At 38.2% G+C, this 27,345-nt stretch overlaps 1 protein-coding gene across 4 annotated transcripts in view; it reads left to right on the top strand.

Moving 5' to 3' along the window:
- Positions 1-27,345, top strand: part of Enox2 (ecto-NOX disulfide-thiol exchanger 2) — a 288,302-nt gene that overhangs the window by 12,080 nt on the left and 248,877 nt on the right. For 2 of the 4 annotated variants that reach the window (XM_037198911.1, XM_028894264.2), the window contains exon 3: positions 4,332-4,425. The exons of the other annotated variants lie outside the window; for them this stretch is intronic. In XM_037198911.1, the coding sequence (XP_037054806.1) occupies positions 4,404-4,425 (22 nt within the window). In that variant the 5' untranslated portion in view covers positions 4,332-4,403. The remainder of the gene's footprint in view (positions 1-4,331; positions 4,426-27,345) is intronic. 4 annotated transcript variants of the gene reach the window in all.

The raw sequence follows: 27,345 nt of genomic DNA, 5'->3' as shown, positions 1-27,345 counted from the left end.
GAAAACAGCAACAAAACAAGGGGCCACAGAGATGGCTTAATGGGTAAAGGTACTTTCTGCCAGTCCTGATGACCTGAGTTCAATTCCTGGAACCCACATAGTGGAATGAGAGAACCAACTCCCTCTCGTCCCCACGTGTGCCTGGTATTTATGTTCGTTATTCCTCCTTCTGTCCCTCCCTCCCTCTTCCCCTCTCTCTGTCTCTCTTTCTTTCGAGTGCGCATGCACACACAGACAACGAACAAAGATCGAAAAAGACAAATAGAAATACAAGGAAGTCTAACTTTACTAGATGGGCTCAGCATGTGATTTATTCATTAAATAATTTCAATTGTATGATTGACTTAGGAAGTTGTCCTAATCCTTAAGATGTTGGTATAGTGATGGATTCTGGTTGCTTGAGTTAAAAATCTTATCATAGCAGTTGAGCGACTAAGCAGTCATTTAATATAAGTCATCAAGTTTTCTTGCTTAGAAAAATGTACATAATACTTAACACTGTATTGTGGGACTGACTTAGGTAAAATACCATGCCTGTCTAGCATACACTAGATGATCACCATATTTTAGGTTACTTTCTTCCCATCATATTTTTGTCGGGACTAGACTGTTCACCTATAACTTTAACTTGAGGTTAGCAAAGTGTTTCTTAAATACTTTTTGGAGCTTACTTAATTTTTAAAAAAGACTGTTGGGTGTTTTTTTCTTGAGTCCGAACAAGACCAGTTACTAACTCTCATGTAAAACATTTTTCAAAATAAGCTAGAGATGTAAACTCATAAGAGAGTTGTGATCATTGAGTGTTGCTGCTTCTTAGCCATCAGGGCCAAATTGTGATGTCATTTAATTTTTTTTTGCTAGACTAAATTTCATAATTGGCAGCAGCTATTAGGTTTGGGATATTGGCAATTTCAGCACAGCCCTTTCCAAGCCAGCAAAGTAAGGCTAAGATAACAGAAGTGACTCGAACAAGGTCAAACAGTTAAAAAGTAATACAACGGCAGAGTCCTTTCTGATTATCTGTTGTTGCTTTGTTTTTGCTCCTTTGCTTCCTGTGGGAGCTTTCAAGCAAGTAAGTCAGCCTTTAAAGTGTGTTTTTTACTGGCCATGTGAACTGCTTGTTCTCTCAGGGTTTTGGTGAAGTGTGATGGATTCAGAAAACATGAAACTTGGTTCTGGTTCAAATTAGTTCATTACTTTTTACTTCGATTACACCCTTAACATTTTCATTTTAAGGTTTAGCAAATTGGTGTTGTTCTTCTCTGTTGAGGTCCATGGTTTGCTTCAAATTCTTGGTTCTTTGAAGTCTTCCACAGGGACTTTTGTTTTTGAGCAGTATACCTAGAATCCCAAATGACTAATGACCCTAATTCATTTGAAAAGAACAGCCAGGCTTAGGGGCGACTGCTGAGGGGAAGCGGTTTAGGTTGTCATTTCTGCTTAGATTTCAAACCGTGAAGTCAGGATAATGTAAGTCTTACAGTAGTTTTTACTATTTCTTCTCATCAGGATGCTTTGATAGTTTGATTTCCATTCTTGCTCCTGTGGGTTGAAGGTGCTACCCCGCCCCCCAGCTCGTTGCCTTTGGACAACTCTGTCAGTCATCATATAGATAGGGTCTTTCTGTTTTGACTGAGGAACAATGCTGACCAATCCTTTTCCCAGTCCTCTCCCTTTCACCTTGTGTGGCACTTTGGAGGGAGGAACTTGAGTGATTTGAATTTCCAACTGGAATTTGTGGAAGTTATGTACAATGCCCAAAGGTGAAACCCTCTGATTCTGAAATACAGGCATTATTTCTTTCTCTCCCGTTTGTGGAACCTGAAGTTGGGCAGATACCTTTCTTTGCAGCCGTGCCAGAGGTGAGGCTATGGTGGACGGTTGTAGTTGGGAGGCCTCTGGAGATCTGTCCTCCACATGCTTGGCTTTCTGCATGTCAGGGGAAGCAAGCTCTGGCATTAGGACCTCCAGGACTTCCGCACTCTTGTTTATCTACATAAGCAGATGGAAGGCTAGGTTACAGCTTTGCTTATCAAAAGTATCATTCACAATGCTTCAAAAGGGAAGCAGAAGAGATTTGCCATGACCCAGCAAGTGTGTGATTAGAGAGAAAACTCACTTATTCTCTCTCTTCTTTTCTCCCTTTGAACTTCTCCTTCCCTCCCCTTTAAATGGCTCAATTGCTCTTAGTTACAAGTCAGGTCAGCCTTTGTGATTCATGTTATCTACTTCCCCCATTGATTTACGATAGATTTCAGATTTTACTGGCATTTCCATCAGTGCAATGGTATTGGAAAGAGCAATTAGAAAGTTTTCTTTCTTATTGCAAGAATTGGACTAAACACTTGTTTGAAGACACAGATGGCACTGGAGGGGCCAACATGAGCTGACAGCTGATATTTCTGCCTTTTTTTTTTTTTTTGGCTGTTTCGAATTTGTCCCATGTGGACAGACACACACTTGGCTAACTACCATACAGATGGAAATCAGGACATGTGGGATTTGGCTGAACTGGAGGTCCCCAAACATTGCCTGGATCATTTAGTACCCCAGGTGTGGCCACCCCAGGACTTCATGTGCTAAAAATGTGTCCCAGTATAAACCAGCTGGTCACTGTATATATAGTATCAAGGAAGCTCGGAGCCTTAGAAAGCATGGCTTTGGATTTTTACCTTGTAGATTTAGACTTAGTTTCAAGTCAAATCTTTCCCCCCATACTGGGCATAGAGGATGAGCCAGATAAATATAAAGATTGAGCGAAAGGGGATGTTTATTTTCCAATAGTTAGCATTTAGATCCTATGAAGGAAAGTGGACAGACTTTCTAGAAAGAGAATTAGAGGGCTCCAGTTTCTTTGACAAACTTCTGATGTACTATGGGTTACATTTGAAAATATTTCTTTTGGAAAAAAAATCCCTTTCTGGGGACTTCTAAGAACAAACAATGATTCTAATTTGAAAATTTGAAGAATTAAACAATGATTTAAAAATTGTATTTGTCCTTTTTATTTTCCTTATGTGAGAAAAAGTCATCTAAGCAGGAGCTGGTTCAGAGTACAGTAATAATAACATCATACAGTTGGATGTCCCTTTACAATTTACAGAAGAGTCATAGCCATTATCTCATTAGCTTCCCATGATACTCTTGTGAAGCAGTCAGGATGTGTACCATCATCTCCAATTTATACATATGGAAGTTCAGGCTCAGAGAAGTTCTGTTCCTCAGCTGGTGTCATAAGGTTGTAGAAAGAGAATCCAGGTGTTCCTTTAAGTATATCATATTTTCCTATAGGGATGTATTTCCTTACTGTTTCTATTCATAGGTAATTTTAAAAAATCAATCAAAAAAGTGTGCTTCACTTTAGCAGATGAAGAAAACCAAACCACTTTCAGATAAAGTGATTTCTTAAGGTCACTTATCAAACGAGTCCTGAACATGGCTCTTGGTTTATCAGCTCTACTTTAAATAAATTAGTTTTAGAGAGACATGTTTTTTTTTCAGTGTTAAATAGATGCACAAAAGTTGTATGATCGATTGATTATAGATATGGAAGCTGCACCTGGAGACTGGGAGTAGGGATGAAAAGTTGGCTTAAAATAATTAGCTTCTCCTGTTTTTGTTAAGAGGTGTCACGTTCAATAGAATTTAATTTCTTTATATTTGCTTTTAGCCTTTTAAATATAATTCTTTAGGGAAAATGAGCAAATATGCATTCAGAATGTTGATTTGTCAGGAACAAGGGTAGCCAGAGGAAAGAGAAAGTAGAGAGGTGACTCTCTATACCCTGGAAGTGTGGGTAAGTGTTATTTTGTTTGGAGCTGCGAGCTAAGATTTCTTTTAAGGCATGCAAATCGTAAAGTTCTGATTTGTCAACTGCATGCTGTTTCTTTAGGCACTGATGTATGAAATCCCGAACGAATTCTCCAATGAACATACTGCTAATTGCTTCTCCACCTGCTCTCCAACCTCCCCCACCCCACCCCCTCCACTCCCAATTCAGCCTCTAAGTGTCCGTCATTGGAGATGGATGGTGACACATGCAGTCATAGCAATTCATAAAAGGCAGTTCCAGCCCTTGTCTTCAAGGCTCCTGGATTTTCCACTGCCTGCTTTTGTGTAAGTGAAGTGGATGGAAGTGCTCCTGGCATCAGAATCCACCTCCCCATGCTCCGCTGCTAGAGCTCAGTCGCTCGGCTGGAGCTGAGCTTAACAGAAGCATCGGGTCTGAGCGGAATTGTGGCTGTGTGTTTTTTTTTTTTTACTCTCAATGGGGGGTGGGTTAGGAATAGTGTGTAGTGGGGGCTTAGGGTGTTTTGGCTTTTCTTTTTGAGGAGAGAAGAGGGTCAGGAGAGAATAACTCACGGTAGGATACAACGTGAAACAGTTCCACGAAGAGTGTGACAATGTTCCTGGTACAATATACAGGTATAGTATGTTTTATTTTTTCTCTGAAATTTTTCTTTGATTTCCAAAGTGAATTTCTTTCTCTTATTTCACTTCCTGTTTTACTAAACTGAAAGACAAATGGGATTCTAATCAGCTAAACAAAATAGCTGCATAAAACTCCTTAGCTATGCGTGTGGTAGATTGCTGTGTGAGATCTGGGGTTTCTGTTAAATTGTTGGTCGCGATCCCTTAATTGTGCATGCTTCTCTGCTGTATTCTCGTATTGAATTTCCCAAGTCTTACGTCTGCAACTGGTAGTATGTGATAATGCCTACAGTGTTTGCACATGAGACAGTGTTTTGGAAGCAAAGAAGCAATTTTTAAACTCTCAGTATATTGTTTTTCTCTTGAGTTTTTAAGCTCCTGTATTTTTTAATTGGTTGTATGGATTTCCATGTAGTTAAGAGTGAGGAAACTTCTAATGGGAAGCATTCCAGAGCACATCTTTTCCGTCAATTTATTTTCCTTTCAGTATTAAACTCAGGCTGATGAATATCATGTATTATTGTTGTTTATTCTCATGGTAGAAACAAAAAAGTGCTGGGAACAGCAAGGCTAAAAATGCCATCCCTAAGCCACTGTATTGTAACACATCATCGGATCTAAAATGTTCCTTAAGTATTTACTTAAGCTTTCAGAAAAATATTGGTGCATAATAATGTAAACTCTTGGGTTCTGATCAGCCACTCACGCATGCTGTTAAGGCTTGTTATACAGCTTGTTAGACGAGAGGACCCTTGCAAATAAGAAACCTTGGGAAAGTTTCACTTTCCCACTGAACAACAGGAGCTTAGTTCCTCTAGATACATATTTTTGATAACTTTGGATATCATTTATTGTCAAGGACTTTGATCTGCATTCTTGTTTCATTCTTAAAAGAATGTTCTCCTGTGCTGAAAAGCTAAAAGATCATATTTTGTTTTGATGCGTGGTTTGACAGTTGATTTCGCTCCTCATTAATTGGGCAGCATGCAGATGATGTGGAGAAGGGAGTGAGTGACAGTATTTCAAGGTTGCATTGGAGAGCATACAGTGAACCTTAGTCCCTGGACCAACAGCTGCTGAATTGAATTGTCTGCAATTAAAGCAACAGCAGGTTTGTGTAGTCTCCCTGCAGCCCATTTCTTTGAATTTATGGCTTTGGTTTCCTTCCTGGCTATCAGTTGGTTTGTTTCTGTAAGTGTTGGAAAGTTGTGCTTGCTAGATGTTTTTTCTCCATATACCAATGCAGCCATGACTCCTGAAGAGCTGTATCTGTACATTTTAATGTTGCAAGTTGCTGAGGTTGTTCTCCTCTGGTTAAATCCAGCGATGTCTCATTTTGTCACTATAAATCAAATAGATATATTCTCATAGAAAACATTCCTTTGTTCAATACATAGAGGTTTCTTGTGTGCTGATAATACTGGTTTAGATGTCTGGCAGTGAAAAAATACTGGACTTTGTTATGCTCCTGGAATTGCTGTATCTGGGAACACTTCTTTGTGTTAATACAATGTTTATATTAAAAGAAATGGTAGCATCCCATTGCTATCTTTCAATTCAAGGTGAACACATGAGCAATGTCAAATTCAATCAGGTGGCCTTACTGGCTACATTTTATTTGTGTGCTAGTAATGGATTTATGTTTAATTCTTTAATAGTTTTGTTCTATTAGAGTTATAATTAGAGTATGGTTGCTGGGTCACAGTGGATGTGGAAAACATTTCTACAATGATTTAACTCATCCGTTTAAGCTCATAACACCCCTACCTGGCAACAGTGGTGATGTGATCTGTATTTTATAGGTAAGAAAACTGAGACCGAGACTCAGAGGATAAGTAACTGGCCTGAGGTCTTACACCTCCTGAGTGGCAGGCAGAGCCTGAACTCATAGATTAAATCATCTGACTGAAAAAAAAAATCTGTGTTTTTTTTTCTCCCTTATACCACACTGACTTTCAGATAATGGATCCTGGGTAAATTGGACTTATGCTACTAGTTGAGAAGACTACATTTAGTTATTTACAGAAACAGTATATTCTTTTATAACATACCGGTGTTTTGAAGAATTTATATACCAATATGAATAAAAGTAAAATTTGAAGTTTTGAGGAAACAAATCTTGTCTGATTTAAAGGTTAATGTAAAATAGTTTTCCATCTAATAAAATAATTTGTTTTAATATTTTGCCCAGTGGGTTTATACATGGTCTTCGTAAGTATGTATTATAAAATATCCTGGCTATGAATATGAAGTGTTGTGTTTTCAAAATGAGAATATTTTTTGCACAACTAACAGGAAACAGTATGTAGTTCCTTCTTCCTTCCTCCCTTCCCCCTCCTCCCCTCTCCTCCTCCCTCCATCCTCTCCCCTCCTGCCTTCATTCTTCTCTTCTCTCTCATCAGTCTTCCCATCTTTTTTTTCTTCCAGAGCTGAGGACTGAACCCAGAGCCTTGCGCTTGCTAGGAAAGCGCTCTACCACTGAGCTAAATCCCCAACCCCCCGTTTTTTTCCATGACAAAGTTTCTCAGTGTAGCCCTGGCTGTCCTGGAACTCACTCTGTAGATCAGGCTGGCCTTGAACTCACAGAGGTCTGCCTACATCTGCCTCCTGAGTGCTGGGACTAAAGGCGTGAACCACCACCGCCCGAATCTTCCCATCTTTTTAAAGGTCTCAAATATAGTTTTCAATTTTTTCATTTTCCAGGAAAGTCATACTTTGTGTACCATGGAAGAAGTGAATGCTGCTTAAACTTGGGTTATAAATTCAGTAAAGGGATCCAGACATTGAATAATTCACACTAGCTCGAGCTCTCTGATCAAACTTTTCTTTAAAACCCTTTGAGAAGACATTGTTCAAGGGATCATTCTTACATCAGTTTATTGGAGATCCCATGTCCTGAGGAAATGACTACACTCATGCCGTACACAATTTCCCAACATTTGGCAGTATTCAACAGTGCTATTCGGTAAATGAGTAAACCAGGCATGGTGGTACACACCTGCAATCCCTGCACTGCAGAGGAAGAGGCAGAGGCAGAGGGAGAGGGACAGGGGGAGGGAGAGGGAGAGGGAGAGGGAGGGAAGGGCAGAGGGAGAGGCAGAGGAGAGGCAGAGGCAGAGGCAGAGGGAGAGGCAAAGGCAGAGGAGGGGAGAGGCAAAGGGAGAGGGAGAGGGAGGGAGAGGCAGAGGCAGAGGGAGAGGCAGAGGCAGAGGGAGAGGCAGAGGCAGAGGCAGAGGCAGAGGCAGAGGCAGAGGCAGAGGCAGAGGGAGAGGCAGAGGCAAAGGGAGAGGGAGAGGGAGGGAGAGGCAGAGGGAGAGGCAGAGGCAGAGGGAGAGGCAGAGGCAGAGGCAGAGGCAGAGGCAGAGGGAGAGGCAGAGGCAGAGAGGGAGAGGGAGAGGCAGAGGCAGAGGCAGAGGGAGAGGCAGAGGCAGAGGGAGAGGCAGAGGGAGAGGCAGAGGCAGAGGGAGAGGCAGAGGGAGAGGGAGAGGGAGGGAGAGGCAGAGGGAGGGAGAGGCAGAGGCAGAGGCAGAAGGATCACCACAAGTTCAAAGTTAGCTTGCAGTATACAGTGAGACCCTTCCTCAAAGAGTAATCCAACAGCAGAAAAGAAAATGAATCAGACATGGGACAGATATTGTTAAAAATATGTTCATTCAACTTTTAGAAAAATGGTATATGAAGATGGTAATGACTGAATTGCCTCAGTCACCATGTGATTAGAATTTATCTTCATCCAAGATTCTATCTTTAATATATTAAAGTAAAGTAAAACATTACTTCCTCTGGTTAAAGGAAAGGAAGAATATAAGAAGCCCATTCATCTTTCTTTAAGCTTAAATGAGATTTGGTAATTAAAAAAGGAGTAATAGGTCAAGCTTATAGAAAGGAGAGTTAAGGAATTTTAGGCATGTGATTGGAGGCTCCATGTTAAAATAAATCTTGATTTTTTTTTCCAGTGGACAATTTCTTGTGCAGTTAGAAGCTTTGAACAATACCCTCTTCTCCACCCCAAACACATACTAATTCCTTTTTGTGGGAACAAGCCCACTGAATATAAATGAAAGGAGCTTATTGGAGGCTTTTAAAAAGAAATTGACATTTTTTTTAATTGGTGAAGGAAAACTAATCTTTGATCTGTATAATGTTCCCTTTCCTGCACTGAGTATAAGAAAAACTAAGTCAGTTTTTTGGGTTTCAGCTCTTCAGGGTTGTAAAGTAGGTTGTGTGCGGGGTTACTTCTGTACACCTGTTAAGTGAGTCTAGTGAAGTAAAGGGCAGGCCTAGCCTACTCAAGAAGATCACTGAGAATAGTTACAAATGACTTAATATACTCAGTAAGACTAGTACTCAGGGAGTGGCCAGATGACTCAACAGGGGAAGGTGCTTGCCACCAAGCCTGATGACTTGAGTTTGATCTGGAATCCACATGATGGAAGGAGAGAACCTATTCCTGCAGGCTCTCCTCTGATCTCCACATAGTCCATGTGGCAATGTGGCATGCCCCTCCCCACAAGAAAAAGTAAAAATATTTAAAAAAGGAATAATAACTAAGGCATGTTGTTTATGCAGGGCAGTATACTACAGATGCCTCTTGGACTCCTGAACAGTATTATGATAACATAGGACAGTTAAGTGTGTGTTCTCCACTCCTGTATACATACAAGAGCTAACATTTATTGAATGCCTACTCTGTAGGTTACTATTTTAAATAAATAACTTATATGCATGGGGTCAACCTTCATAATACTTCCCTTAGGTAGATAGTACTATTTCCATTTAAATGTTTAAAAAACTGAGGCACATACCTTTCCCTTGGGTTGTTTGGGGATGCCCATGGGACCCCTTTGGCCAACAACTCAATTGGATAGAACCCAGCACAGACTTTTAAGTAGCCTGCTTATCAGGTCTTAAAATTAGTAGGCATCAGAGTTGGGTTTTGTTTTGTTTTGTTTTGTTTTTTAAATTGCTATTTGAGACATGCTTACTATGTGCCCCAGGCTGGCCTCAAATGTTCTATGTAACACAGACTAGCCTAGAACTTACAGTCCTCCTGCTTCCTCCTCTCAGCTACAGGGTTTATCAGGTAGGTGCTACCATATATATTATTACTAGCCCCAAGATTTGATCACTGAAAGTTTGCCCCCGAGCCCATGCTCTTAACCACATGCAGTATGGAGCTTCATTGAAGAAGCTATGTGTGCACTAGTGTGCAGTCAAAAGCTGATATTCAATTGTCCATGACTTCAGAAGGCCTAGGCAGTATAGAGCCATCTGCTCACCAGACCATTGAAAACTTTGATTTTACTTTCTTTTTGATCCCCATCATGGATACTCTTTATTGACAGAGTCACAAAGGATCACTGAATTGCTAGCAGTTTTTAAATGCACTCTTCATGGTTCTTCTTAAGATTTTCAGCTTTGTTTAAAAAATACCTTTCATATTCTGTTGTTTTTCTCTAAATATTTAGCTTTTTGCAACAAGAAGCAATGTCAGATAGAGTCTAATTTTTCTTCCTTGCAGCCAAATGACCAATCATAGTACATCATATCAGCTTCTACCTGCCCAGTGCCTTTTATGCCCAGCTATTACATTGTTTCCCTAAATACAGATCTAATACTATCACTTTGCTTCTCAAATTTTTTGCTAAAGGATTTTTTTAAACCAAAGATATATTTAGGATAATCTATAGTCACATCCCAACCACCCAGAATGCTTTTATACCCTGATGTTACACCATACAACCATGTATACCCTATTTATTTATGAATTAGACTGCTTCTGGGTCACCTGGTACACTCCATATTTTAAAGCTCTTGTGCTCTTATTCCATGCTGTTCTCTACATTTAAATTACTACCTTTCGCATCTCCAGCTACTTAGAATCACTTGACACTTAAGATTCAGCTCAAATCACACTTGCTACTATATTATAATACTTATCTTTGCTCTGTCTTCCCTTGGTAGACTGAGTTCTTGAAGTCATTAACTGTATTTTTACCCATCTCTCAGCACATAATCTAGTGTCTTACACAAAGCGTTGACATATAATATTAGGCCACCTGCAGCTGTACTAAGGTTTTTCTCCTCTCCTACTATCTCAAGTTTCAGAATCATTTCAGAGCTGAGAGTTCCAGAAGGTGGGTAGATAGATGCTTCTGCTTTGCACAGATATTCTGGAATATTCTGTTCAACAGATTTGTTTCTTCTGCTTGATTTTTCTTTTTGATACTTAATATTTTCACAGATCCACTGTACCTTGAATGTTTCCATTGCCTTTAAGGAACATTTCATAATTTTACATAGAAAGTCTGTACTGTGTATACACAGTACTATATGTGTGTGTATGTATATTTAACACTCAAAATAAGTTGATATATATATATATGTATTTATAGGAAGTGATAAATATGTACACATTATATAATGATAATTGGAATTTTCCCCATATTATTATGTTAGGCAAAAACTTTAAATATTTAAATTACATTTTTTTAAAATCAGTATATACAAGCCAAAAAAAGTTACCTACTAATGAGGTACTATATAAGTAGTGTTAATATATCCATACATTGTGTAATGTTCAAATTATGTTAAATATACCTATCTCCACAAACATTTATCTTCCCTTTTGGGCAGAGGCAAGAGTGGGTTGCCGTATAGCCCAGGTTGATCTGTAATTTGCTGTGTAGTCTAGAGTGACTAGTAACTCATTATTTTCCTGTGTCAGCCTCCCAGGTGACAGGATTACATGTTTAGCCACCATGCCTGACTCATTTATCATTTCTGTGTGATGAAAACTTCTTCCGTTTTTTCCCAGACATTTTATATATACAACACAGTTGTTACCTTTGGCCTCTTTATTATGCGACAGCACACTGAGAGTATTTATCCCTGCTTATCACTTAGCACTCCCTGATCAACTTCTACCCTCCCTGTCCTTTCCTCTGTCTGCTCTTCCTAGAAGCCTTTGATAACCAACATTCCATTCTAAACTTCATTTCCATCAACTAGTTTATATACGAGTGAGATTATGTAGTACTTACCTTTCTTTGTCTTGATTTTTATGCTTAACAAAATATTATTGGAAGTGACAGCATTTTATTCTTGTTTGTGGCTGAATAGTATTCCATTATATGTGTGTACCACATTTTATTTATTCATTCATCATTTGACAGAGTCAGTTGGAATATTTTGATGCATTATTACATTTCTCAAAATGCAGTTTAGGAACTACCTGTGACATCATTATCTCGAACATATTTTAAATGCACATTCCTGGATCCAGACCTACATTCTTCTAGTAATAGCCATTTAATAAAACCCCTCAAATGGTTCTTTTGCACAACTGATTTTTAATAACCACTCTCCAAAGTAAAACATAAAGTGTTAAGTGCAGTTCTGTATTCTCTATGAATATGAATACTAATCACACTGTTTAAACTTGTAATTTAAATGGTTTGATTTTTGGTTTATTATTGCAAGCTTTAGTCTTCTGATAACTAACTCAGTACTATCTGAGAAAACTGTCTATGATGATAAAATATTATGACCTATCCCTTTCTAACACAGTAGCCACTAAGTGACATGTGGTTGGTGAAATAGAAAAGATGGCTGTTTCAACTCAATGCATTATTTTATTGGACTTTAATTCATTTGAAATTTAAATAGTCACATGTGGCTATTGAATATGGTATTGGTAGTAAAACTGGAGAATCTTTGGTGGTGGCCCCATTGATGATTGTACCAATGGGAAATCAAACAGGGACATTGGTTCCTTTGATGTATAGGGAATTGCATTTCTCTTGATGGATGATTTAAATTTTAAACATGGCCTAAAATGAGTTATTCTCAGAATTGATTTAACAAATTATGATCTCAATTAAATTTAAATGAGAGCTACACTCAGCATTTCTCATCAGTACTGTTTTTCTCATCATACTGGGTGCTGTTGAGATCTGGCTGTAAGCCTTGATTTCTAAGCTAAAGTATAGTTAATCAGAAGAAGAGCTCCTAGCTCTGATCATGGATACTTGTATGTATTTTAGCTCTCATAGACCCTTCCACTATTCTCTGCTAGATTATTCCACCCTTCAGATGCTCATGACTCACTACTTCCATTTCTTCCTCTGACAAAACTTCCTCGAACATATATGCCCTTTCCAGATAATTTCACTACTTAAAATAGCATTATAAGTTTGGAAGACTTAGAATGAGAAACACACTGTGATCTTTATGCAGACATGCTCTCTCTCTGTTTTTATTATTATGTGAGTTCATGCATATTAGTTGTTTTGGTGGCTTTAAAAAGAGCCCAGCTTCAAAATCCTTAGTATTACAAAGAACACACGGATAATATTCTTGAGTATTGCTGTCTACTAAATAAACTATATGGTGATAATTATGCCTGCTCGACCTGCCCTCTATTACCAGATCCTAGTTCTTTGTATTCTTTTTAATTACAAAAAAATTTGCACATTCTGGAATTCCCATTCTGTCCCTCTTTCTTTGTGGGCTTTCAGTTTTCAATGGGCAGAAGACCCCTTCTCCTTTTTTGCAACATTTAAATTCATTCCCAGAATTCATTGTTGTATCTGTCCTTCCTGGGTTGCCTAGGGGAGTTCAAACTAGTTCATCTCAAAGGTTTAAAGCATCACCCAAGACCTCCCTGCAACACTCAGTAAATAAGTTCTTTTGTTTTAAGGACTAAAATGATAGTAGCTCAGCTACAGTTTTGAGAAATATGTAAAGTCATAACATTTAAATCTAAAGGAAAATTTTAACCCCTTCTCTCTCCCTTCCTCCACACGACAACCCTAATTTTCAGTGACTTAAAAAAAAGAGACTGCATTAAGGAACATTTGTTATTTTATTTAAAAATAGGTTCTGTCTGATCGAGCAGCTTCAAGATTGAACCAGAGTAGACAAGCAATGTGTCTTTAAGGTATACTATAGGGCATTGCTAGGATTCTTTCACAAGTCATTTTTGTTTACTTCTCAACATTCCCAACAAATAATAGTTGTTCTTCTCATTCAAGGTTGCTATAACCCTAACTTGTTTACACCTCTGGCTTTCAATTCCCAAATCTGTACTTTTGTAGATGTCTCACTCATGTTTAAATGTGAATGATTGTGCTCCCGTGTGTGAATGCATTGCAGAGGAAGAAAAGGAGAAAGGAGAGAGAGAGGGGATTGGGGGAAGAGAAGGAGGAGGTGTTCCCTTGCAAAAAGCCCAGATTGGTGAAAGTGAGAAATGTAAAGAAGGCATTCTATTTAGCTATCCCTGAAGCAGAGTTGGGATGTGTTCAGTCAGTGCCTCTGAGAGGTCTATTTCCTTTAGATTCTTTATATACCCTCCTTGTTGCCACTCTGATCCTCTGCCCTAGACTGCCATCTCTTCCCACCAAACATGGTTGGCATTTTCTCAAACCCTGTCATCTTTGTATTTGGAGGTGGTAGAGGAGCTGAAAGAACGTCACCCTTCATATACTTGACTGAGTCATAGAAATTTGCCCAGCTTATGCAGTGGAAGTTGTACAATCTGAATTCACCTCAATTTGTGATAAAGAATGAGAAGAAGATAAAGTCATTGTGACAATGCATATTTAATAAAGTTAATAATATTCAGAGAAGTAAGTTTCTGGAAAAGTTTTTTTTTTTGGCTTGTAAATGTTACATTTTATCTTGATTATTAAATATTGAATGAATTGATTTCAAACACGTCATTGAAAGATGCATTAGTAAGTCTGTGGGTGACCGGATGTAGTACATTAGAGGTATATAATATGATATAGCATTTTAAAAGCCAATATGGATTTGAATAACTGACATGGCCATAGCCATGGATAGACAACTTCTTAGGGCTAAGTAATGAGAATCCCATTTTAAATCATAGTAAGACCATACTGAACTTTGCTTTTGCTACAATTGTAATTCTTGAAATGGAAAAAAAAAGCAATTGGAATGCTTAAGATATGTAGGGAGAGTGGTTTACGAAGGTGGGACACAAAGTAAATACAGTAAAGAACTTAAGTAATTCATGAATATTGGTGCTCACGGCTATTTTGAATGATGTGAGCAATAAAGAGCACAATCTGGCAGAGAAAGGGATAAGCTTGGGCAGAAATATGATCATTGGTAAAATAAGCCTGAGATTCTAGTAATATCTCTCCCTCTCTCAAGTAGTGTTCCCCGAGTGCCCTACCTACTGGCACTTTGAGGCTTTTAACAAGAAGGAAACAAATGATCTGGAACTGAAATGAGAAAGACATACTTTTTTTGTCAAGCATTTATATCTAGGGGCTGATAGTGTAGCTCAATGGTAGAATGCCTGACTAGCATGTGTGTAGCCCTGGATTCTATCCCAGCACTTGAAGAGCAGCCTGACAAATCACTAACTATACCGGAATTGACACTCCTATGCAGGAGATGCTTTCTGTAGTACTGTTGCACAGTAGGGTGAGAGTATATAAGTCATGTTCTGTATGCTTCAAATTAGATACAAGAGAAGATTTGGAACTTTTTTTACATAGAGAAATAATAAATGTTTACGGGGCAAAATATGTCTATTCTGATCCAAACAATATACAATATATACATGTGTTGAACATTAAAATGTATATCGTTAATTTTATCAACTAAAATCTGAAAAAGTACATCTATTTAAAATGAAAAGAATACTAACCCAACAACAAACTCTGTAGAACATTTTTTTTTGGCTGGCCTCTTGTAGAGATAAGCTTTAGAGAAGATCCTTACTCTAGCATGAAATATGATCTAAGGCAATGCCCTTCTTGGACCTTCTCCATGGGGATTTATTACTGGAAGTAAGAGAGAGGCTATGTCAGAACATTAGGACATGGTTCCAAGGCATGAACTTCAGGGTTGACAGTGAGTACAATTTCACTATAGATGTTCTCCATTTCAAAATTTTGATACAGAATTTTTGTGCATGCCTAAGTTGTCAGCCAGCATAAGTCAGCACTACAGTCTGTTATATATGTTGACTCTTCTGGACTAATCTAGTGATAGAAATAATTGAAGTTGGTTTGTCATTTCTAGTCCCCTAGGTGCTATTAGTAGGCTTCCATTGGTATTGTAAAACATGATAAATACATAAGCAAATTTCTCATAGTATCTGGATTTGAATTTTCTTAATAGAGAACAATTCCAAGGACTTTTAAAGAGTAAAGTGGAGTAGAGACTGCTGCCCCATGAGGTTTTAAGTCTAGATCATAATTAAAGTTAGATCCCAAGTTAAAGTTCTCAACAGAGAATAAAAGCATTGCAGGAGGACCAAATGCCAGTTTCTTATGGCATTTATGGATTTATGCCAAAAGATTTGAAATGTTCAGACAAATGGTTCATTCTAGAGCTTTAGAAGTAACTTATAAAAATCAACAGCCTGCACATTCCATATCTGGGGAAAGGCCAGAAGATGGTATAAAAAAAGGACACAATCCAGAGTGCTTTTCATTCATTAACTGTTATTAGTGTTAAGTACAGGGTAGGATGTTTTTCTTGTTGAAATTCATGTTACCCTTAAAGCTAAGACTAAAAAATAAGTCTAATTGAATATATAGGTTCTTTAAGAAATGACTGATCCAGAGACGTGTGTAGATTGGAGATGTCCTAAACTACAAGATCAAGTTTTATTATTTTATAAGAAATCATTAGTGAGACTTATGACTGCTATAAAAAATATGCAAGTGCTCATTGACTCTTGGTTAATGTTGAAATTGTTACATGGGGAAAACCTTATAGATGCAAGTTTTGACGGACTTTGTAATGTGGGAATTCTAATGAAATTTGTAGGGTTTTAAGAAACCTTTACATTTTATCAAATCTTGTCTCCCTCATCTGCAATATATATGCACAATATGTTACATGTACTCATCTACTTCATCCTTAATTGATTAATACTGTTTACGTCTGTAACTATTAATAATTGTGTTCTCCCCACTCTTAAGGTGAGAAATTTGATTTTTGGGTATTAGTTTGCATTTATTATGATTGTTTTTCTTAGGCATAGTTGCAAAGCCACACAGAATACAACTGGTTACTCTGCTGTGCAGTGTAGTGTAGCCCTGCTTTGGTTCATTCCTTGGGACTACACCAAACAACCCTGCTGTGATTCCATATGGTAGCCCCTTGTGATGGGTAGTGTTCATTGTCAACTTGATGGACAATAGAGTCACTTGGAAGTTGGCCTTTAGGCATGTCTGTAGGGGAATAACCTTGATTGTCTTTATTGAATTGCAAAGACTGTCTTCATTAATTTGGGAAGACCTGCCAGCCCACTGTGGGTGTTACCCTTGCCTGACTAGGATCCTGAGCTCCCTAAGTAGAGTAATGGAATTAAGCAGTAGCATGCATTTGTTGCATTCTACTCTTTACTGTGGAAGTTCCTCGTGCCTTGACTTCCCTGAAGTGATGGACACTATTCTGGAACTGTGAGCTAGAAGAAGCCCTTTACCCCTTAAGTTGCCTTTGCAGCAGTAGGTAAAGAAACTAAGACTTCCAACAAATGTTGGGAAAGAATTATGTATGTGCTCCCCAAGTTACTGATCTGTTTTGTTAAAAGCTTTGTTGAGGTATTCTTTACATACTACAAGTTAACCCTTTTAATTGTATAATTCAATCAGTGATTTTTAGTGTGTTAATAGTTGTCCAACTATCACTACAGTTTTTTATATATTTATTTGTGTATGTGTTGTCTGGAGTGTGTATGCACATACATGTATGAACATGCCATGGAGCATGGATGGAGGTCAGAGGACAACTTTTCAAGAGTTCTCTCCTTCCACCATGTAGACTGCTGGGAAGTAAAAAGTTGTCAGGCTTGGCAGAATGCTCCTTTACCTTACTGAACCATTTCACTGAGCCCCAAATTCCTATTTTTTTTTTTAACATTTTCATTATTGCCCAAAGAAGGAAACATTGATCCCCTTTATCCATTACTTCCCAGCCCTCTCTATCTCCCTGCTACTGTCCTACTGTGTGTCAATACAATTGCCTATCTTAGTTATCCTGAATGAATTAAAACCACAGATATGTGGCCCTGGCCTTAGTTGTTTAGCAAGAAGTTTATCTATTTTGTTTATCTTTTTAAAGAGCCAATTCTATGCTGAGTTCTGGTTTTGATATTGGGATGTTAGCCTTCTAGAATGTGTTTGAATGAATTCATTCCTCTTTTTTTTTTTGGAACAAATTAAGGAGAACAGGTATCTTTTATTTAATATTTGGCAGAATTCAGCAATGAAGTTACCTGGTCCTGGGCCTTCTTTTGATTGTGAGTTTTCATTACTAACTCAACCATATTACTTGGGACTAGTCTATTTGGGTTTTCTGTTTCTTCACAATGCAGCCTTGCTAAGGTATGTATGTCTAGGAATTTTTTTCATTTATCCTAGATTATTAAATTTGTGGACACATAGTTGACCACAGTAATCTCTAATGATTATTTTGCATTTCTCTTATGTCAGTTGTAATGTTTTCTTTAAATCTATTTTTTCTAGTTTGACTAGCTAAAAGTTTGTCTGTTTCTTTTTAAAGAACTGGCTCTGTTTCTTTGATCTTATACATTATTCTTTTAGCCTCTATTTTTGATTTGTATCTTCCTTGATCATTACTATTTTTTTCCTTCTACTGACTTTGGGTTTAATTTATTTTTGTTTTGATATTTCTTGTGATAGTTTATCTGAGATCTTTTACTCCTTTGATATGGGCATTGATTCATACAAATTTCTTCTTTATTACTGCTTTACTATGCTCCACATGTGTTGGTATATCTTTTTTTTTTTGTTTTTTTTTTTTTTGTTTTTCGAGACAGGGTTTCTCTGTGTAGCTTTGCGCCTTTCCTGGAACTCGTGTTGGTATATCTTATCTCCATTTTTATTTACTTAAAGAAACTTTTAAACTTCATTGTTGATTTCCTTCCTGATCCATTGGTTGGTCAAAAGTAAGTTGATTTGATATTCATGTATGAAATTCTCAAACAATAAAAAGCTGTACAGCTATAGACATAACTTTAAAATATACTTTAAAATAAGTTGTCCAATTTACATGTATTTGTATAGTTTCCTGTAACCTACACACACACACACACACACACACACACACACACACACACACACACAAACACACACAGTGCTGGGGATTGAATGTAGGAACTGGCACATGCCTCAGTGTTTAAAAAATTGTTGAGAATTATTTTGTGTCCTATCATATTATCTCTTCTGGCTAATATTCCATATGGAATAGAACATATTCCAAATGTGTTCTTCAGCTGTTGGATGGGGTGTAATTTAACTCTGATTTTTTTTTTTTTGTTGATTTTTCTGTCTGCTGATCTGTTCATTGCTGAACATGGAATGGTAAAGTCCCCAGTTATTATTATGGTCAAGTCTGTCAGTTTCTTTAGATTATTAATATTTGCTTTATGTATTTGGATGCTTTTATATGCTGTATATTGGGTTTTTATTTTTTTATCCATCCAGTCATTTCATGTCTTTTAATTGGAGTATTTAATCCGTTTGTATTCAAGGTAATTTTTGACCAGTAAGGTCTTACTGCGTTCATTATGAAACTTGTTTACTAGCTTTACTGTAGTTCTTTTCTTTCTGTTTTGCTCTCTTGCTCTGCCTAAGTGTTTGTGTGAGTTACTCTAGTAGTGTGGATTAGATTGTATGCTTGTTAAAAATGGGTCCATTATTACAAAAATGTCCATTAGAAAGTTTTGCTTTGTAGTTTGATCATAAACTATTCTGGAGTGGAAATGGCGTTATTTGGGCTCTGCCAACTGTTACATTTCAGCAGTCCATTACCCATTTCCAGAGCAAAGTCCTAACCTAACAAGTGAAGCCTAGTGCATGCTGTTCAGCCCATGTGGGGGTGGAACCTCGGCCACCTGAACCTATCACAACATAATCTAAGAGCTACAAGTACTCCCAGTCTTAGTGGCGCTCTGACCCCTATATCACAGGTAGTTGTGATCCAAGCTGAAATAGAATAGTCTGTCCCATTAGGTTAAGGTCTCTACTTGGTGTCAGGGCCTTTCCTTCCAATCCCTATCTCTGAGCACTGGATGGTAGCAGCTATGTTGTCTGAGGTTGGAGGATTGGTTATAGAGAGAGTTCCTTAGTAAGGCTAGTAAGCTTGGTTGACCTAAGTTTTACAGCAAAACTGTTTTGCATAGTCTCAGGAGTAGGATGTGTGTTTCCCAGGCTCACTTTCAAATGGGAAATAATACAGTTGAAACTGTGGCTTACCCCAGGTGAGCAGATCTTTCGGTGCTGGAGCTCAATCTGTGAACTCTGGCCTATGTAGAGCGCTTTCTCCTTCTACAGGCTCACCACAGCAAGCCTTAGACTTGTCTCCAAGATAGCTCTGTACTAGGTTTCATGCTCTGGCTCTTCAGTGGGGAAAGTATTATTCCCAGATCTACAGCAGGAGATTGAAGGAGCCATAGTCATTGATCTCATTACCACCTGACCTAGTGCAGTTGGAGCAGCATTGTTCACACAAATATTGGCCTGGGACAGTGAGCATTGCATAGCACTGCGGTTCACTATGATAGATGTTATATGAGCTTTTGAGTTTACCACCTGGGTTTAATTACTTTCCCTTTCTCAAATGGAGGTGCCTTTGTTCTGCATTGCTTGTCAGAAGGAGAGAGAAGAACAGGACTCAGAACTTCCTTCTTGCCTTTTCCAAAGCATTTACTCATAATGCTATCTTACCTAATTCCCTTATTTCTGGTGCTGCTAGTTAGGCACTTGGATAGCTATTCACCTTGGTGTGTCTGTGGGGAGAAATCTTTGGAGTATCTTGACTGTCAGATTTGTCAAGGTCCACTAAAACTTTATTTCTAGTGCTGATTTATGACTTCCCTCATGCGAGTATCATCCCGTCTTGATTATTAACCTTTGTGGTAATATTTGAATTCAGGAAGTGGGAGTCCTTCAACATCTGTGTCAAGAAACTATCATTTCTCTGCTTTCCTTTTTCTGTATCTCATTCCCTTATTTGAAAGTAGTTTCTGCATTTATTTGCTTCTGTCTCATAGCATTTTTATGAATTACCCCCACCCCAGCACAGACACACACACACAATTTTTACTGTCTATTCTTCCAGTCTTGTGATGCTGGGTTGTTGACCTTTGCCCTCTCTGCACTCACACTTTAAAAACAAGGATTCAGTTGTTTCACAGAAACTTTCTAATTCTTTTATACTTCATGCTCCCAAGGGTACCCAAATCACCAAGTCATGTGTTCCTCAATTAGAAATGAAACAGTGTTTCTAGGAAAAGTGCAGACTATAGCAAACAACACACTTATGAGAGAATAGAGAAGAGAGAGACAATCCCTACAAATGAACAGTGTTCAGTCAGTACTTTGGGCCTTACTCACCTGTAAACCTGGAGTTGCATTATTGCCTTTAGCTTTAAAAGATCCCCTTGGCTTTCTTCTTCCTTTTCTCCACCCCCTTTCCTTCATTGTTTCTATTAGCATTATAATATGCCATTGAAAGGAAGATTAGAAATGAAGGTTCATAGTAGTTTACAAGTATTAAGTCTAGACTAATGCTGAAATCATGTAGAGGAGAAATGCCACTTTGGGAAAATATAAAAGTTGAGGAGACATAGCTTGAAAGATACTTCCTGAGGATTCTGATATGCTCATTGAGTACTGTGCCATCCTGGTTGAGAACCATTTAGAGAAATAAAAATGGCTCCCTATTTCCAATGAGAATTCTATATTTTTAACAATGTGCAATAGCCTGATATATGCTAGTAAACATGTTTGCCTTATAAAATGAGAAAGAACAAAACTACTTTGGTCATTTCCACTCTTTGCAATTAATAATATCCACCAATTATGATGTATCAAATGAGGGTTAAAATTTTCTTACAAATAAGAGGAAAAGGCACGTGACTATGCATTTCCTTAGTTCTGAGTTTCAGTATGATAGATGTTATACGAGCTTTTGACTTTACCACCTGGGTTTAATTACTTTCCCTCCCTCAAATGGAGGTGCTTTTGTTCTAACTAATGAAATAGAGGAAGAAACACATTTGTTTCAGATGGGTAAAAAGCAGAAAAAATGCATTGGGAGACCTCCCCTAGCATCAGATTCTTTCCCCACATAATTACACCAATTGGTTGATAATCTCTCTTTTTCTCTCTCTACTTTGATTTCATTCTTGCTCTAATATGCAAATGTTTCACGGAAAGGTTAAGCCTCAATCATATTTTAGCACTTATTGCTTTATTTAAATATCCAGATCAATTTCTAACCAAGTTTTCTGTTTCTGATTAGGTTAGAATGGTCACTGCACATCTTGTTTTCTCCTTTATCCGTTGGGTGGTACTTGGGGCAGGACTTTCCGAATGCTTCCTCATGGAAAGAACTCATTTTGGGCTGGGCAGATAGTTGGTAAAGTAATTGCTGTGCAAACATGAAGACCCGAGGTCTCTTCCCAGAAGCCTTGTCAAAATGCAGTGTGGTAGCATCCCACTGCTGGGAAGGTGGAGGCAGGTGCATCCAGCACATTTGCTGACCTCCAGGCCAGTGAGAGAAACTGTCTCACAACACAAGGCACATGAAGAATGACAGCTGAGCCATCTCTGGCCTACACACACACACACACACACACACACACACACACACACACACACACACACAGAGAGAGAGAGAGAGAGAGACAGAGAGAGAGAGACAGAGACAGAGACAGAGACAGAGACAGAGACATAGAGGGGGCTCTCTCTCTCTCACACACACATACACACACAAAAAAACCTCAAGAGGTGGGATAGGATTAGTGTATGTAATATTGATTAATTTGATTAATTGATCAAGTGGCTTTCTAAATCCCAACCCACTTGACCTAGCTCAAATCTTACACACCACAGAAAAGTGTCTCTTTTTTAGCCTTCCCCCGTCACTGAACTGTAACAGTGCTTACTGTTTGTACCCCCAGTCCAATATTTGATTGAGTATGATATTCTCCTGTTCTTTAGTGGGCTTATATGTACTGAACTTGTTCTTTATGTGAGACTGATGGTAGATCTGCAGTATAGCTTACTGTTGGAGAAATGATTGTAAGTTCTTTTTTAAATTGAACATAGATTTTAATATAATCTGATTATGGTTTCCCCTCCCCAGCTCCTCCAAGACCCTTTCCACTTCTCCACCCACTCCAATCCACACCCTTTCTTTCTTCATTAGGATACAAACAGGTATCTATAAAAATAATAAAACATAGATGAAGTAAAATAAACAAAGAATAAGGTAAACAAACAAACAAAAGAAAAAGAGCCAAAGAAAAAGCTCATGATCACATGTAGACACAGAGACACACATATAGAAATACATTAGAACACAAAACTGGAAACCATAATATATATATAGAGGATGTGTAAAGGAAACAAAGCATTATGAGACAAAGAACCTCCCCAAATGCCACTGAGTTAGTTTTTTGTTGGCCATCTGCTGCTGGGGATAGGACCTGGCCTTAAGAGTGGCTTATATCCCCAGTGAGACTCTGTTAGAGAAAACTAGCTTTTCATTTGCTGGTGGTTATGGATTGAAGATAGCTTCTGGGTTAGGGATGGGGGCTTGTGTCCCCTTCCCCTCTCAGTGTTGGGACCCCATCAGGCTCAGACATAATTCAGGTCCTGTGAATGCTGCTTATACCTAACACTGCTTGGGTGACCAAAACCTGAGACTAAATAGGCTAGGTACCCAGGGGAAACCAAATGCTACTACTCTTTTGCTAAAGGAGCAAAGCTTTGAAATGATTCCTAATGGTATTCTCATATATCCATAGATCAGTGCCTCCCTCACTCAGCCATCACCAGAGAAGCTCTTGCAGTAGATGGGAATTAATACATGATTGTAAATTCTTGCAAGCAAGAATGGTATCTTTCTCACTTCCTGCTTTGGTATTCATAATGATAAGCTAATCAATATATTTAGATATGTGGAAAAAATTAACAAACTGCTATTGTAATTAATGTAATTCATTCAATGCTGTTGTCCACCTTAAAACATACTACGTTTGTAAGTATGTGCTCTGATGAGTATGTGGTACAAAACGGGCTGTAGTCACTGTCTCAGCTGGCAGTATTGTTTTCTCCCATCATTATAAGCTTTTTGTAGTAAAGCAGATAGTAGTAGCTTTTCCTGCTACTAGCCATTTCTTGTGGCCTTGCTATTGGCTCTTTCTCACGCTGACTACTGGGAGCACTTAGAAAGACCACCTAGTAGCTTCATATAATAGCATAGGGACACTGAAAAAAATACGACACTCTCTTTTCTTGTTTCCCAGATTTCTCAGATCTATAAGCACACTAATTATTTTATTGTTCTTGTTTCTTAAACTCTCTCTCTCTCTGTAGAATAGAGAACAACTATTAATTTAGATAGAATCATTTTAATTTTTTGACATAAATTCAAGAGAGCAAAATAAGAATACCCTTCTTGAAAGCTATAATGGGTTTTAATTCTCAGCAGTTGGTGGAGCACTGAAGTACAGCAGCCCTTGGCAGAGTGTGTGTTAAAGGGATTTATATGTTTCATTAGTTCCCCTCTGCACTCCCCCACCCTTGGACTTCTTCCTTGTAACAGCAGGTAGAATCCAATGCTGACGATTGCTTCTCTTCCCCTCAGTTGAAGTTTCAAATTATGAATGTTGTATAATGAAATGGTGATTTTTATTCTGTCCTGGTAGTAAAAAGGGATTTGCTGATGTGTAAAATGAGACAAAGATAAATAACAAACAGATGTTCTCACAAAATGTTCATTACATCCCTGCCTAGTAGAAGATGCTGGATTACATGTGTTCAAACTCTAAATGTGTTAGAGAATAAGGAGCTTTTATACCTTAATGCTCAATTTAGGAAAGACTGTATAACTTTCTCAGTAAAAATCATAGTAATCAGTGACTTACAGTCTCTTCCTCATTTCAGTGCAGCTTGTCATGACCGTTTTTTACACTTTTCTTATTGCTTTTCACAGGTCCAATTATCCTAGCAGACATCACTTTATTGGGGATTATGAAGTGGGGTTAAGCTTTTATTTGGCCCCACATAGAGGTATTCCACAGGTGGAAATTACAGCTTTAACTTGGACCATCTTAAATGACTATGTGATGTGGATATGCAAAAATGATTTTAGGGGAACAGGGCTGCAAAGGGAGACTAGCAATAAGACCATTCTTTACTCATCTTCTGGTTCTTCTATAGTCATAGCAAAATAAAGTTTTCTGTCATTTTAAGTGATGGACTGTCTTGCATGCTAGGCAGGGCAGGTAGTTCTTTTTTCAAAAGATTTATTATATTTAATTGTGTGTATTTGGTGGAGGGGTGTGTGTACTTGAGTATAAGTGTCTGCAGAGGCCAAAGATGTTGGCTTCCTGTGGAGCCAGATTTACAGACAGTTATAAGCAGCCTGACATGGATAATGGGAACCAAACTCAAGATCACTGGAAGAATAGTACATATTCTTAACTGCGGAGACATTTATCCAGCCCAGAGTAGGTAATTCTTGATACATTGTATTGCTTATAGCAAGGCCTACTGGACAATATTAAGTCACTGTTCTCATGTGTTAAGTATTAGTTCTCATGTGTTTTCTTTAGGTAAATTCTAATATGAACTTTATGCTCCAATGGCAATAAGGAACCCCTAGTTTTATCTGGGGAAGGTAGTACTAGAGAAGAGATAATATTTGATCCTATTCTTGAAGGATGGTACAAGTTTTAGGAAAGGGAACAAAAAAGTATTCCAACTAGTAGAAACAGTATATATAAAAACACAAAATCTAGCCGGGCGGTGGTGGCGCACGCCTTTAATCCCAGCACTGGGAGGCAGAGGCAGGCGGATCTCTGTGAGTTCGAGGCCAGCCTGGGCTACCAAGTGAGTTCCAGGAAAGGCGCAAAGCTACACAGAGAAACCCTGTCTCGAAAAAACCAAAAAAACAAACAAACACAGAATCTGAAACTATATGAGAAACTTTTGACCTCTCAATGATTCAATTTGCCCTTGTGTCTCAGTTTCCTCATCTACAAATAGACATAGCAATAACACATATCTTATTATTTAGAATGATCAAATATATGTAGTGTAGAATAATTCCTCATGCATGATAAATGATATAAAAATCTTAGTTCTTAGGACTTTGATTTCTATTGTTTGTTGTGTGGTTAGGAAAGCGGAGAAATGTCAAGTTAAAGTAATTAGTGTGCAATAGGGGGCAAATTATTTACTTATATGTAGTGGTATTTCTTCTGCCCATGACCTTAGGCTCTAGGGCCCAAAGGAGGAAGTGCTTCTTGCCTTTGTACGTGGTAAGTGACCTCTTAAAAGGAAAGGGACAGGGGTCACAAGGCCCCTTCTCCCTGCTTCCTGGTGTGTAGAACTGCCAGGTGGATTCACTCCTGGCCAGATCAGAGGACGACTTCAGCTGTCTACTCGGTTCTGTATTCGTGAGTGTATTTCCTCAATTTATCCTAATAAATTTCCTAATATTCCTTAAGCAGACACCTGTGAATTTCTTGCATTACTTATAATTTGCTAAGGATGAACATTTTTTCCTTTTAGGTGATGGAGAAGTATTATGGAGTTTTGTTCAGGATTTGAAGTAAGTGTCCAGACTTGAATTTTAGAAAGACCATTCTGTTTGCTTTCTGAAAGATAAGTCTGGATAGGAAGAGAAGGGAGAAAGATTTGGAAAAAATCTCTAGGTCAGTTAAAAGGATTTTTGCAACCATCCTTTTAAAAGATGATGGAGGATCTAAATCAGAAAAGCAGTGGTAGGAAAAAAAAAGATAAGTACAAAGTCTGAATGGAATGTAACGTATGTCTTATTTGGCCTACAGTGTTTAAATTTGAATAACTTTCTATGGAATGTATGTTCTCCAGTTTGACCCAGGCTCCCTATATTATTACGTTACAGATTTCCAATGCCTGGCTGGCCCTGAGAGGAGGAGAAGAAAAAATTAAGGATGACCCCTAAAATTAAAAAAAAAAAAAAAGAGGATGTGAAGTTGAGAGGGAAATATTGGGGGCTTGTATAGGGGTAGCTGTAGGGAAGGAGTAGAGAGGATATATATGATCAAGATATACTCTTTAGTGTATGACATGTTCAGAGTGCTTAAAAATGAGTCCTACAAATGCAAATTAAAACTCTACTTTTATATGCCGTGGCTGGTTGATACCCACATGAGGCCTGCCCCTTTCTAAAGAGAAATGGAGGCAGGGTGGATGGATGTGTGTGGTGGGGGATGTGGGAGGAGGGGAAACTGTGATTGAGATGTAAAAACAAAAATAAATAAACAAATAGAAGCAAACAAAACAAAACTCTGCTTTGAGATGCTTTCTCTACGATAGTCAGAATGGCTACCATGAAAACAAGTGATGGGCTGGGGATGTACTTCGTTTAGAAGTCTACTTGTTTAGCATTCATGAAACCTTGGGTTTAGTCAACAGCACCCTATCAAACCAGATATGGTGGTGCAAACCTGAAATTGTAGCACTCCTTAAGTGGAAGCCAGAGGATCGTAAGTTCAAGGTGAGTTACAACCTGATATATGTGAGACCCTGTCTCAAAACAAAATAAACAGGAAAGAAGACATAAGGAACGAGAAGAGGAGAAAGGCTACCATATGAGTCACCTATGTCATTCCTGGGTATATACCCAAAGGACTCCAAGTCCTACCACAGAGATACCCATTCATTACTGGACTATACACAATAGCTAAGATGTGGAATCAACCTTAAATGTTCATCAACAGATGAATGGATAGTGAAAAATGTGGTACATATGTACAATGGAATGTTACTCATCAAGAAAGAAAAATGAAATCATTCCATTTGCAAGAAAATGGATGAAAGTAGACATTATCTTAAGTGAAGT

The sequence above is a fragment of the Peromyscus leucopus genome, chromosome X, assembly GCF_004664715.2.
Source record: "Peromyscus leucopus breed LL Stock chromosome X, UCI_PerLeu_2.1, whole genome shotgun sequence".
Lineage (NCBI taxonomy): Eukaryota > Metazoa > Chordata > Mammalia > Rodentia > Cricetidae > Peromyscus > Peromyscus leucopus.
The sequence above is the reverse complement of the archived record's forward strand: the minus strand, read 5'-3'. Positions and strand labels throughout refer to the sequence as shown.